The 12,470-nt window shown below is 53.1% G+C and overlaps 5 protein-coding genes across 5 annotated transcripts; 1 reads left to right on the top strand and 4 right to left on the bottom strand.

Moving 5' to 3' along the window:
• Nucleotides 1–503: 503 nt before the first annotated feature.
• Nucleotides 504–2,112, bottom strand: C7974DRAFT_125423 (uncharacterized protein). Its single transcript, XM_046135241.1, has one exon. The coding sequence runs from the start codon at nt 1,854–1,856 to the stop codon at nt 570–572; it is 1,287 nt and encodes a 428-aa protein (XP_046000069.1). The 5' UTR covers nt 1,857–2,112; the 3' UTR covers nt 504–569.
• A 294-nt stretch (nt 2,113–2,406) lies between these two features.
• Nucleotides 2,407–3,678, bottom strand: C7974DRAFT_125406 (uncharacterized protein). Its single transcript, XM_046135240.1, has 2 exons — nt 3,350–3,678; nt 2,407–3,236 (listed from the first exon to the last, which is right to left on the bottom strand). The coding sequence occupies exons 1-2, from the start codon at nt 3,555–3,557 to the stop codon at nt 2,800–2,802; spliced, it is 645 nt and encodes a 214-aa protein (XP_046000068.1). The 5' UTR covers nt 3,558–3,678; the 3' UTR covers nt 2,407–2,799.
• A 356-nt stretch (nt 3,679–4,034) lies between these two features.
• C7974DRAFT_125364 (uncharacterized protein) lies at nt 4,035–8,221 on the bottom strand. Its single transcript, XM_046135239.1, has 3 exons — nt 8,019–8,221; nt 7,604–7,970; nt 4,035–7,542 (listed from the first exon to the last, which is right to left on the bottom strand). Exons 1-3 carry the CDS (start codon nt 8,119–8,121, stop codon nt 4,161–4,163), a joined length of 3,852 nt encoding a protein of 1,283 aa, XP_046000067.1. The 5' UTR covers nt 8,122–8,221; the 3' UTR covers nt 4,035–4,160.
• A 508-nt stretch (nt 8,222–8,729) lies between these two features.
• C7974DRAFT_305024 (uncharacterized protein) lies at nt 8,730–10,032 on the bottom strand (the record flags this gene model as incomplete). Its single annotated transcript, XM_046138003.1, has 4 exons — nt 8,730–9,214; nt 9,261–9,322; nt 9,374–9,524; nt 9,573–10,032. 4 exons carry the CDS (start codon nt 10,030–10,032, stop codon nt 8,730–8,732), a joined length of 1,158 nt encoding a protein of 385 aa, XP_046000066.1.
• A 311-nt stretch (nt 10,033–10,343) lies between these two features.
• On the top strand, nt 10,344–12,403 carry C7974DRAFT_387757 (dimethylaniline monooxygenase). The gene is made up of 7 exons (XM_046141208.1): nt 10,344–10,366; nt 10,418–10,514; nt 10,574–10,755; nt 10,801–10,929; nt 10,979–11,249; nt 11,299–11,445; nt 11,498–12,403. Exons 3-7 carry the CDS (start codon nt 10,625–10,627, stop codon nt 12,341–12,343), a joined length of 1,524 nt encoding a protein of 507 aa, XP_046000065.1. The 5' UTR covers nt 10,344–10,366; nt 10,418–10,514; nt 10,574–10,624; the 3' UTR covers nt 12,344–12,403.
• The last annotated feature ends 67 nt before the right edge of the window (nt 12,404–12,470 follow it).

The raw sequence follows: 12,470 nt of genomic DNA, 5'->3' as shown, positions 1-12,470 counted from the left end.
TATTCAATACACACAGAAGAGACAGTGCGTCGTCTAATCTAAAAATTCTGATGTAGGTTAATGTTGTGTGGGTTGTGCTATGATTGCAGTCATTTGAGGCTGAAGTTCTCCGTTTACTGGTAGATGTGAGGTGCAACGACTGCGAGTGACATATTCAAGTAAGCGCCAATTTGAGAATCGTAATGAAATCACGTAATATGCAGTAGAGGCGTGTTGGAAGAGAATGTATCTTATGATTCTGATCTATTTGTACACAGATGGTACGTATGTGGGTGTCGAGGTTATCACAGAGCTCTCAAAAGCATGAAAAGGGCACACCGGCCATCAAGGCGCAGCGTGAAAGAAGAAGAATATACAACAAGAATGAACGTCTGTCCAAGAAAGCCCAAGCCATGACAGCGAGGGTGCCAACCCGAAGGTGTAAACAAGCAAAATAACCGGCCCATCTCCAGACCCTAGCCAGGGCGGGTATCCAATCCAAACCAACTCCATGCGATGCGTGTCGTGACCATCACACCGTAAACCCTTGTATGAAAAAGACAATCGTCAGGCGATGAGGTGCTTCGCATTTAACGAAGACGGAGGCCTGCGCCGTGACGCTTGTGAAGGTGTGCGCGAGGGAAAGAGCGCTTGGCAGCAGCAACGATGCTACCGTCCGTGCAAGCCATACCAGCAGCGAGCTGCTGAGCAACGGCACAGCCACGGTTGCAAAGGCCGAAAGAGCTGGTGCCGATGCAGACAACAGCACCGTCGTTGGTGCATGGAGTGCAGTCGCCGCCAGTAGGAGGAGAAACGGGTGCGGCAGAGGCGGCAGGTGGGGCAGGAGCTGCAGAAGCCACAGGGGCTGGAGTGGCGGCGGGTGCAGAAGCAGCCGGCGCGGAGGAGGCACCGGGGGCGAAGATACCAGGAACAGAGACCACAGGCGATGCCGAAGCGACGGGAGCGGCAGAGTAACCAGGAGCAGAGACAGCCGGAGGAGAGGCGGCTGGAGCAGAGGCGGCTGGGGCAGAGGCGACTGGGGCAGAGGCAACAGGCGCAGAGGCAACAGGCGCAGAGGCAACAGGCGCAGAGGCAGCGGGCTGGGTAGCAGCGGGCGCAGACGACCCGGCTCCAGGAGCCTGAGTTGGTGTACCTGATCCGCTGCCAGCACCCATTTTGGTCATAGCTGCGCAACCCGCACCGGAGAGAGTGTCGCCGAGATCGGCACTGGCACCATCGACAAGAGACTGGCCAGGTTCGGGGTAGTTGAAGTCTTCGTTCTCCTTTGTCGTGCAAGAAGTGTCGGGAAGGTTGGCGACGAACATGTCTGGCAGGGCAGCAAGAGCAGCACCAGCGTTGGCGGAGGAGGCAGTAGCACCTTCGGCACCAACCTGTACAGGAGCGCAGTTCATGTAGAACTCACGGTTGCCCACCTTGTTCAACCAGGTCCACGCAAATGTGTACAGGCCGTCGGGGACGGACTCGGGCATGGTCACAGGGAAGATAGCAGCACCGCTGCCCTTCTCGTTGTCCGGAAGGTTTCCTGACACATTGGAGGGGCAGCCTCCGACGACGCTGTGAATGACCTTCCACTGAGAGGCTTCTGTAGGCTCAGAGTCGGTTGTCAGGGAGAATTGGCATGAGCCACCACCGTGAACTGCAGAGCCTGTGAAAGAAATTTCCTTGGTCTCACCAGCATTCCACTGGTTCATCTCGCTGACCTCGTAGACACCAGTGCGCTGCTTGCAGGGCCAGTCACCAGGGACAAGGGGAGAGCTGTTGAGTGTAGCCTTGCCGTACGGGACGGGGTAGTTGAGGGTCATGTGCGCGGAAGCACTGGCAGCAAGTGCCAGAAGCACAGTAGCCTTGGAGAACATATTGTTGTTTGTGTGTGGGGAAATTGAAGAGTTGGATATTTCTTGTAATCGCTAGACCGGCTAGACGATTGTGTGGTTTGTAGTGACTGTGTGGTCTGAAGTTGCTATCGAGCTATTCTGCAAAGTATCAGTAACATTTCTTGTAGGATGAAGCCATGACAATAGATCGATCGAATGCTGGGCATGAACAGGAGGCCAGTGTGCGGAAAGGGTTAAGATAACAACTCGACTGTCCAAAACCCATCCGAAACAGGAGAGTGAGTACATACCGAAAAGTCTTGAGTGCTATGGGGCACGATGCTTGAGTGAGACTAGCTCTTTGACAAACAACTTTCAGTTGAAAGAATGTGATATCTGCCACAGGCAAGATATGTAATAGAAGACGAAGCTGAAAGAACTGCTGTGATGAACCTGCGATGTGGAACAAGAGGCGCGCCCCCTACATGCTATATATCCTGATACCCACCTTTTTAGGCGGGCTGGCGTGTGGCGGTCTGTACATACAGCATTCGTGTGCAGGCCGGCAAGGGAACCAGCAGCTGGTGCCACAACGGATCATGGTCAAAGTGCGCAGGCTAATCGAAGAGGGGTCGCCTCTCATGCAACGATTGATTGAAGGGGCCTTCCGGCTCTGGCGCCCGTCGCGGTCTAGCGGCAGTGTAACAGCAAGCGGACTGTGAAGACGGCTCAGGTTCTGCAACGCTGGGCAGGTACATCAGTATTCTCATTGGCTGTAAAGCCCTCAGATGGGAATTGTTTCTGAAACAAAGAGCGGATGACGACTCAGGAAGGCGTCTGAGTGGACAACGTCTCCTGACGTCTGCTGGCGGGATCCTTGCCCTTAACGTCCGGGCCCTGCATGTCGTCGTATCCGGGCCTATCGATAAAGGGAGTCAAGCCGAGTCAGGTCTGGTGTCGAGCGCGATCGCTTCGAAGCTAAATCTCAAACACCACATTTCGCGATCTCATTCGTTGGGCTGCTCATCTCAGCGCACACGGCTCCTGCGCTCACCACCAGTCGACAACGAACCAAGTCAGCTCTTGCGACACATGCAGTGCCTGGGCCGTCGTACAAATCGTGTTTACCGCCGCGACTGTGACGCAAGCGCAAACCTGACCGCTGAGGTTCGGTGGAGCGATGTCGTGTCACAGATCGCAGCATGCGTGTACCGCAGGGGAGGCATGGCTGGAGCGCTGATGCTTCATGTGCACCGCCCCTCGGCCTGCGCGTGTGGTCCTTATTTTTGGTTGCCATCTCTTTTGCCACTCGGCTTCGTACGAGCATTGAATATCGATTGCCCCATGTAGTCCGCAGTCTCGCCCTCTTTCCCATGTCTAAAGGAACTTCAAATAGACAGCATGAATGATCAGCAGCAGTACCTAACCCAGTCAGTTGGTGCGGGTGACTGCGCCGCAGCGTGGTCGGCGGATCGCCTGGACGCTCGGGAAAAGCTGGAGAGCCCGCTGATACGGCCTGATTGGCTTGCGCTTACCGCCTTTAGCATCGTCACCTTGTTTCATTAAAATCGACGCAGCGTAAAGGTCGTGACGATGATTGACCAGAGTGAAGATCAGCTTGGGCGACGGCGCGCTCGCCCCACCATCAAAGCTTGTCTCTGATTGCAGTGGGTTCAACAGTGACATGCAACCGTAGCCAGCGGGGGCTGACCGTCTGCGCGAAACGAAACGTTCGGTCTCCATCGCGATACATCGAAGATCGTTACCAGCGAACTCGTGGGTTACGGAAGGATGCAGAACACTGTGGAGTACCTACAGTAGGTCGGTAAATGCATAATGACGCCGTCAGTCATAGCAAAGTTGGATTGGGAGAGGCATGCAGGAGCACGACCGCGGCAGCGCCCCTCATGCCTGCCTCAACAGCGAACTCCCAAGCCTTGGCCTTCGCGAACCCAAGCACATCTGCACTTGATTATTTGCCTAGCCCTACCTCTTCACGGCTTTGAAAAAGTCACACTTTCCTGTTCGGCGGCCTTGTTGAGACCAGCCTTCGGCAGCGGATATGACTCGCCTCTGGTATGGTCTAACGACTAGTTGACTGTGAGAGATCGCTTTCTCCCGCTGCGGCAGGGCGGGATACATCCGCAGGTCACCCAAGCAAACCCTGACTGTTCATCTCCGGCTATCCAGTCATGAAGTAAAGAAGCGCGGAGTCGGATCGCGACGTACGGCTCGCTCAGTGTGATTGTGGAAGAGGCTGAATTGTGCTTATTACATCGGCCATGTGCAGGCGAGCAAAAAGGGGACTCTAGCATGGTGTGTCGTGTGATATTTTTCTGTAGACAATCACACTGTAGTGCCATTGCGGCCTTTCTGATCAAACCAGGCGGTCTTCGACTTGACCCTGACGAACGGTGTCTTCTCGATGCCGATATGCACCCGTCCGTCCCCTCCCCCAACATAGCTGCCGTACCCATAGCGTGAGTCAAGAAGCCTGAGATGGTCTGCGCGGCCCTTTCTGTCCAGTTGTGAAGTCTGCCTCATATCCTGCACAGCAGCACTTGCGGCGAATAGGCTGATGACTGTGGCTATTGATGTCGGCATCTGTGCAAGATAACGCCCAGGACGACGCAAGTAGACGATGATGGCTACAATAGCATAGATAGAGAGGATGCCTTCGGAAATGGCGAACATCGGGGTGGAGAGAAGGAGTCGTCGCTCGGTTGACACCGTCCAGCCTGGAATTGAGCCCTGAGTCTGATCACTACGCGGAACCAATAGCTTCTCTTTATTGGCTCCGAGCCAAATCGCAAACAATCTCGAGTACGCCTTTCCAAACGACGTTGTGACATCCTCTAATGTTGGTACTCCTGTGTTGGGGTCAATGAGCCGACTGTCCATCTCCCGGCTTGCAAAATAGTTCATTGGATCGTCGGCGTTGGTGTCGTTGTGCCAGCCGCCGGGCAAGAACTTGAAAAAGTAGCGATTACTTTGCCCAATGAGGTTCACAGGGTCGTTGGTGAACATTTGTGTTAGATCCTCATCCATCGATGGCTTGAAGCCATGGGCTGGCTGTTGAAGTCGACCACTTGCATCAGTACGGACGGTCGCTCTACCCGTGACGAGTCTTGGTCGACATCGCACGAATAACGAGTTTTGTGCTGTCAGGTTTGTGAGCGGGGGCACTTCACACGACCCACCAGAGGCTCTTATCCAGCCTAGTACCACTGTGGTCATGCATGTATCTTTTACGCTTTGCGTGGCGTTGACAGCAGCGTCGAGGGCAAGAACAACTTCAGCCGCAATAGGGCCGCGACGACACTTCATTTCGAACGGAGTAAATTCTGGCATTATAGGACCAAATCTCAGAGCCATCGAGGCAGTGGCTGGACACACATCCGCTTTGGAGTTCGAGTGCGTTGTAGTGTTGAAATCGATCCAGAAGACTGAATTGCCTTCTCGTCGAACTGCCGCTGTGTAATCGACGCCATCCTGCAATGGCTCGCAATCCAACTCGGCACCAAAGGCTACAGTTTCAGCCTCTTGTTCATGATCAACAGTCTCGTTGGTCGAGGGGGCCGTCGTAAATGGTAGATAGAACATCTTTGTATCAGTCCAGGAAGGAAGAGGGGTGCCCCTGGAGAAGTTTGACTCGGCGATAAGGAATTGGTCTTGAGAATTACCGCCGCGGTATGCACCAGACGGCTCGAGGGAGCCAAAGGTTTGCGACGTTAATGGACCGATGCTGCCGTTGATGGAGACAAACTTCATCTCAAAAGGAGGTGTAAATGTCGCGGCTCGCTGTATGGCGACAAGATCCTGGTTGAAGATACCAGCAAAAGCGACCGCCAGGAGGTTGGATAAAAGGGCCATAGCACATACCGAAGCGAGAACAAAGTGTTTTGATCGTAATGCTTTGAAGAGTGTCAACTGCGGCGGCAAAGAATTGTAGTTCTGGTCAATTGAGTTCTTCGCCTCGGCCTTACAACTACGCAATTCTTCGATAGGTTGAAGCATGCAAAGTAACCGATTGATCATGACCCACATAGGTTCTATCAGCGTGGCCAGAGCAGTCGGTATGTAGTTTTCGAGGATGTTCTGCACAAGCCTAATGCTGGATGGCAAAGGCAATCCATTCGCCCTGGCTTTGACGAAGATTACGGCAAGCGTGATGCTCAAGGCGAAGAACAGACTCACGAAAGGAATGGCGGTCCACAGCCGGAATTCATTCGGTCTGACAGGTTTTGCGATTCCTCGTACGGTATTCTGACACTGCGGAAGTGTTGTGGACTGTGGGGCGGAGGTGATGGTATCCGCAGTGCCAACGATCTCAATACCAGTGCGTTGACTATCATGCACCAAACGAAATCGCTGTGGCCCTAGGACTTCTTCGAGCTCCGAAGCGGTGCAACAGTCGAGGTTTTCGAAACCAACGAGTAAAGGCTGATTGTCCGCCACAAGGCTCATGACACTTGCGACAGTGCTTGGGTCCGACCGCAAATTCCTCGTCCGAGTAATCGAGAGGTAGAGTAGCATGATGGTTGCGAGGGATATACCGCCGAGAAGTCCCTCTACAATGTAGACGAACACAGGCTCTAGTACAACCGCCTCGGTCGTGTATTGCTGGCGACCCATCGTTTCTTCCGAAGTTGCGAAGTCATCCCCCAGAATATCGACCATGGTACGAGAGAATAATAATCGGTATGCGTCCGCGTAGGATTTGCTCAAGATTTTCCAGTCAAGGTAGTCTTCAAGTGGGAGTGCGCTGACAGCAAGTGACAGTCCGACCATGCGCTGCACTATTCCAACACCTGACGATCCTGTTCCAATGCTGACGTTCGTCATTGCTATGTACTCCACATAGTCCGGAACCGCGCTCATGGGTAAGAAATTGCCTCTGACTTCGCGGCCAGATGATCCAGTGGTAATCTGCGCCTCCCAATGTGTTGCGTTAAAGATGTCCTTGCTGAGAGGCTGCTTGTCCTCTAGAGCTGTAACTTTGAGTGGTCTCTGGGTGATCCGATCGATAGTCGCGTTGACTCTCTGCTGGTAATATCTTGGCTCACAGAAAATCGTGGTCACGTTGTTGGGTGGGTCTTCGTCCCTGCTCTTCGTTCGAGTGAAAGCTGCATAGAATGTGGCGTTACGCTCCTTTGGACAATCGCCTTGCAAGTAATAGTCTGCAAAGCCGCTGAAGTTCCAGTAACCGATATACATAGCCATGTACTGTTTGATGCGGAAGATTGTAGAGTCGTCCTTTCTTGGATTGGCTCCCTCTGTAACATTACCGGTAAGTCCCAAGGTCACATTACATCCGCCGCTGCTAACGTATCTCATCCTCTGTGATTTACCAAAAGAGTCTAGTATGGCTGAGCCGGGTGCGCAATACAAATCGAGACTGTACATAATCGTTTCTCCAAACCAAGTACCTTGACTCCCAGCGACATTGACATCGTGAGCTGTTGGTCTGAACGGGGCCAAGGTATAGTTACGAGCCATGTAAGGTGGAAGCGTCTCGTTGAGTGTAGCAATGCCGTAGGTGGATTGAGCATAGCGAATATTGAGGTTGGCCTGCTGGTCTTGTGCGGGAAGATAAGATGTTGAACGATCAAACGATGTGCTTGTTGAACGGGTGATTGTTTCCACAGAGAAAATACCAGCTTGTGTTGGTACCAGCCCCCATGTCACTAACAACACCGCCAAAGATCCCCAGAAGACCGGCCAGTGGCTGTTATTGGTCAGTCGGTAATGCTACATTATCAGAACGATGTTTTCAGAATCATACTGACCGGTTTTTAGCAGCCTTGATAGGGACGAGTGGAATGAAGTCGAAGGGATATGCAAGAAGCAACGAATCCTTGCCCAGTGCTCCGTCTTTCTTACTCAATTGATAGTAGGGCTCCATTCGTTTGGTCTCTAGGTCAATCCAAGCCCAATATATGCTGAAAATAACAGCGAGCACTGTAGGAAAGTACAGGTAGAGGAACTGCTGGGAAAAGGGCAGCGCGCTTATTCTTGCAGCAAAGAGAACGCCGCCATCGCGCTGGCTTTGCACTAAAAACACTTGAAGAATAGCAATCAAGGACCAACACAGAAGTATAGTGATGATCAAGATTGGCGACCGCAGCGCTGGCGGCTTCCAAGTCTTGCGAAAAGCTGTTGCAGGTCAACGACTGTGATCCAACATGGTTGGAAGTGACAAACCGATTCCCCCATCACTCTGCAAGGACACAGGCTCAGCCTTAACATTCGGCAACTTGACCGTGGCCTCGAGACTCGAGCGAGAAACGAGAGAGACGCGGTCCATGGCAGAAACAAGACTTGCAAACACAAGGCAAAAGAAAACGATAACGACAACGGAAACGACAACGACAACGTAGCAGGGACAAAAGTGTGAGGCTTAATCGCATTGCATTGCATATCGGCGGATACTTAATGACAGCGGGTGTGGGTGTAACCGCTGTGGCTGCGGGTTAACCGCTGCTGCGCCGCATGCTCCAATCAAATCTGCAGTCTAAGAATCACAAAACACTAGGTCGCAAGAAAACCACTGCTTTGGAACCCGAGCCGCGCCAATTTCTAGAAAGGTGCCTAGATCATCGTGTATTTTCGGAGTGTGCTCAGAAGGATGTGCTCAGAAGAGCCGCCTGCAGGCAGAGTGCACGAGCAGAGCATGTTGTTACAAAGTCGTGGAAGAGTTGTAGTCGGTATCCAAAGTTAGCGTTATATTTGACTTGAAGAGAACAGGCTCTGCTTGACACAGCGGGTGAACTATGGTGATGAGATTGACGCGAAGTTTTGGTGCTGAGTCTTGAAGAGGGGAGGGGAACAGCCGCAGCCGCGCCCGTGACACGCTAAGAGGCCCCACAATCGCGCCTTTTCCCTTCCTTCGCGTCTTGTCTATCGACACATTTGTCAAACATCATCAGGTCCAGCAAGACCAAGAGCCTGTCGCCTTGTAGGTGCCTTCGAATCAAAGTATGGCTTCTCTCCCAGCGCGGTCACTCTCGTACCGTGTCTCGGCTCAGTTCCCTCATAATCCCAACTGGCGTTGTGGATTGTAATCCTGTTGTCCCACAGCGCAGAGGAGCCCGGGGTCCATCTGAAGCGCACCTGGATGTCGACATTCTTCTCATACACATCATACAAGTATCCGAGGATCAGATCGCTCTCAGCTTTGTCCAGACCTACAATTCGCACTGTCATGGCGCGGTTTACCCAGAGTGACTTCCAACCTGTGGCCGGGTGCACTCGAACAAGCGGATGCACACGCTCGATGTGCTTCGGCCCGGCTGTGGGGTCGTTGCGGTCAAGATATGGGTGAGCGCTGCGGTACACGGCCTGCTTGCCGTCGATGATCTTCCTGAAGTCGGGTGACAGCTTCTCATACGCCGCATAGCCTACGTTTGGTTAGCCATTGGCCTCACCGCTGACGAGACTACACACCCGAGGCCCACAGAGTATCGCCACCAATCTTTGGAATTGTGTCGTTGTGCAGATGGGTCACACTAATATCTGTCAACTGAAATCAGGGTCCATTGCAAATCAGTCTCTCATACCCCGCTGGTTGCCTCTCATGAACAAGGTCAGTATGCCATCTGGACGCTCCTCCAGTCTGTCTGAAGCTAGCCAGGATCTCTGTAGCCTGAAGCGCAGGCCATATTACGGTCGTGCCTATCACACCCGGCACAGAAGGTACTTGCGGCTGTTCTTGCAGTTAATCGACGTCACGAGACTGGCAATCAGCTGGAAAAAGACCTACATGAACTTCGATTTCTCCATACCACTCACCCAGCTTCAGTTGTTCCTGGGGCGAGAGATCCTGATCTCTGAAAAATACGACGCTTCTCTCCGCAATCAGTAGACCAAGTTCGTCTTTCTGCTGGTCGGTAAGATCTTTCAGCTGCAGTCCAACAATCTCTGTACCGATGTGGGCTGTGAGATGAATAACTTCCTTCGCCGCACTGAGCAGAGCGGTCTTTTCAGGGTCAGCCCTGGAACCCGGATCCACATGTTCGCGATCGTAATCTCTAATCTTGTACACATCATCGAGGTACAAGGGCTTGGCCGGCCTGTACGGGTATCCGTTGGACAAGTCAATGCCTGCTTTCTCGAGCCTCTCTCTTGCCGGCTCTGGAAGACCCAGTGTGTCCTTCCTCGGCTGAACAGTATCCTTCTCTTGGATGTCTGGGTTGACTGCGATTGCAATAGGTGCCATCTTGAAGTATTTGGCGTAATGTTGTGCTTATTCTGAGAGTGCTCAGTGGCTGCTCTTATACTGCGGGCCGACCCTGAACCCCTCGTCTGATCAGACGATCCTTACTAATGCAACAGCAGGTGTTGCAGCTCGGGAACGCATGTTGATGCTGCGCGATGTTGGTGTTGCGGGGTTCATCGATCACGTCAATTCACTAGCCTATTGCGCATATCCATTCACCATTGAACGTCACGAAACTTATCACCGGGCATACCTCGCGCTTCTAGACGCCGTGTTGAATGCCGATTTCAAAGACGTTCGGGTTGGGATCCTCTGGCTTGGATCGTACGTGAGAGTACATGATGCCATCTTTACCCACCATTGCGCCCTGCTTATATTGGATCAGCTCACGTAAATGGCTACTGTTCCCGCTCGTAGATGTCGTGTGTGCAAAAACATATACTTGTGGCTTGCGTACGACATGATGTTCGGCCGACTGCTACGTGCTCGCCCCCTCTCAAACTTCGTCCTTAACAGGCACCACTGACCGTAAACAATCCAGCACGCAACCTCTACTCAACCTAAAGCTCTACATTCAATATTGGTGATCGACATGTCATCCAAGAACAAGCGTGTAGCCGTCATTGGCGCGGGCATCTCGGGTGTCGTTACCGCAGCACATCTCAAGAACGAAGGTCTGGATGTCACTATCTTCGAGCGCTCAAGTGCTGCAGGCGGTATCTGGTAAGTATCAAATACGTTCGAAATTCTGTCACTGACAACAACAAGGCTCTACGACGAGCGAAAACCACTCGAACCTGCATACTCATCAATCCCATTGTCAAAAGCTGGGAGTGCGTACACTAAAGAAGAGGTCGATGACTTGGAGGTAGAAAGATTACTGCACGCTCCACCTGGGTACTACTGTCTTACGCCACGAAGACTATTGACCACTGACTTATTTTAGACCCTGTTACGTTGGACTCAAGAACAATGTAGCCACGCCTCTACTTGAGACCACCTTGAACAAGTTTCCGCCTGGGACAGAAGATTTCGTCTCCCACAGCGTACTGAAAGACTACATCCAAAACACTGCTGTCAAAACAGAAGTTGCTGATGTGACCCACTACAACACTGAGGTGCAAAATGTGTCGAAGGTTGGTGACAAGTGGGCCGTTCAGACCACGACGTTGCAAACACGTGACGATGGAAGTCAGACTCGGAACAGCACCACAACTGTCAGTACTACTGTGTTATTGACGTTCCAATATCTAACCAAAGACCTAGGATTTTGATGCTGTAGTCGTAGCATCCGGCCACTACCACACCCCCCGGGTACCGGATATCCCTGGGCTTTCAGACTGGAAGCGGGCCTACCCAGGCCGTGTACAGCACTCGAAAAGCTACCGCAAACCCGAAGACTATCACGGCAAAGTACACATTCCAACCTTTGCACTGCAGGCATACCATTGTCTAACAACTCCAGAACTTCCTCCTGATCGGCGGCTCCGTCTCCGCCACCGACATCGCGCGGGAACTCGGTCCCTCCGCGCACACCATCTACCAGTCGCACCGTAACGGCGCCTTCGACCTATCCGCCGCGCTGCTCCCGGAAAACGCAATCCGCGTCGACGAGGTGGTATCCTTCTCGCTCCCCATCTCCTCCCCCGCTTCCCTCGCCCCATCTGACCCCATCCCGCTCACCCTCACGCTCAAATCCGGCGCCACCCTGTGCGACATCCACCACGTCATCCTCTGCACAGGGTATCACCTCACACTGCCCTTCCTGTCGCAGTACCATGCTGACAGCACGCCCGTGGACGAGGCTGACGAGGAGGTGCTCGTCACCGACGGCACTATGTTCCACAATCTGCACCGCGATATCTTCTACATCCCGGACCCGTCGCTGGCCTTCGTCGGTGTGCCCTTCTTCACTGCGACGTTCACGCTGTTCGAATTCCAGGCCATGGTCGTGGCGCGCGTTTTCAGCGGCGCCGTGGGGGTGCCGGAGCGGGATGCGATGAGGCGCGAGTATGTGGAGAAGCTTAAGGCGCGGGGGACGGGGAAGAAGTTTCATAGTCTGAGGGATGAGGAGGAGAAGTATGTGGATGGACTGGTGGAGTGGGTGAATGGCGGGAATGGGGAAGCGCTACGCGGGCATACTGAGGGGTGGAAGAAGGCAAGGCAAGAAATGGTGAAGAGAATTCAGGCGTTGTTTGCGGCGCCGAGAGGGCCGGAAAGGCCGATTGTGGTTTCCTGTCAGGGTGGGGTGCTGGGTCAGCTGGGACGAGAGGTTGCGGGTGAGGGCGCGTTGGTGCCAGTGGCCGCGTAGAGCGGGGGTCATGTTGTGGAAAGGTTCGATAACCATACAAAAATAGTCAATCAATTTGCTCGAACTTTTGCGCAGTGTTCATCATATCGTCGAATCAAGCCATGTGAGAAGGTTCAAGAGCCACACA

The sequence above is a fragment of the Boeremia exigua genome (assembly GCF_020726555.1).
Source record: "Boeremia exigua strain MPI-SDFR-AT-0100 chromosome Unknown C7974scaffold_3, whole genome shotgun sequence".
In the NCBI taxonomy this organism is placed as follows: Eukaryota; Fungi; Ascomycota; class Dothideomycetes; order Pleosporales; family Didymellaceae; genus Boeremia; species Boeremia exigua.
Note: the sequence above shows the minus strand (reverse complement) of the source record. Positions and strands in the feature narration are given on the sequence as shown.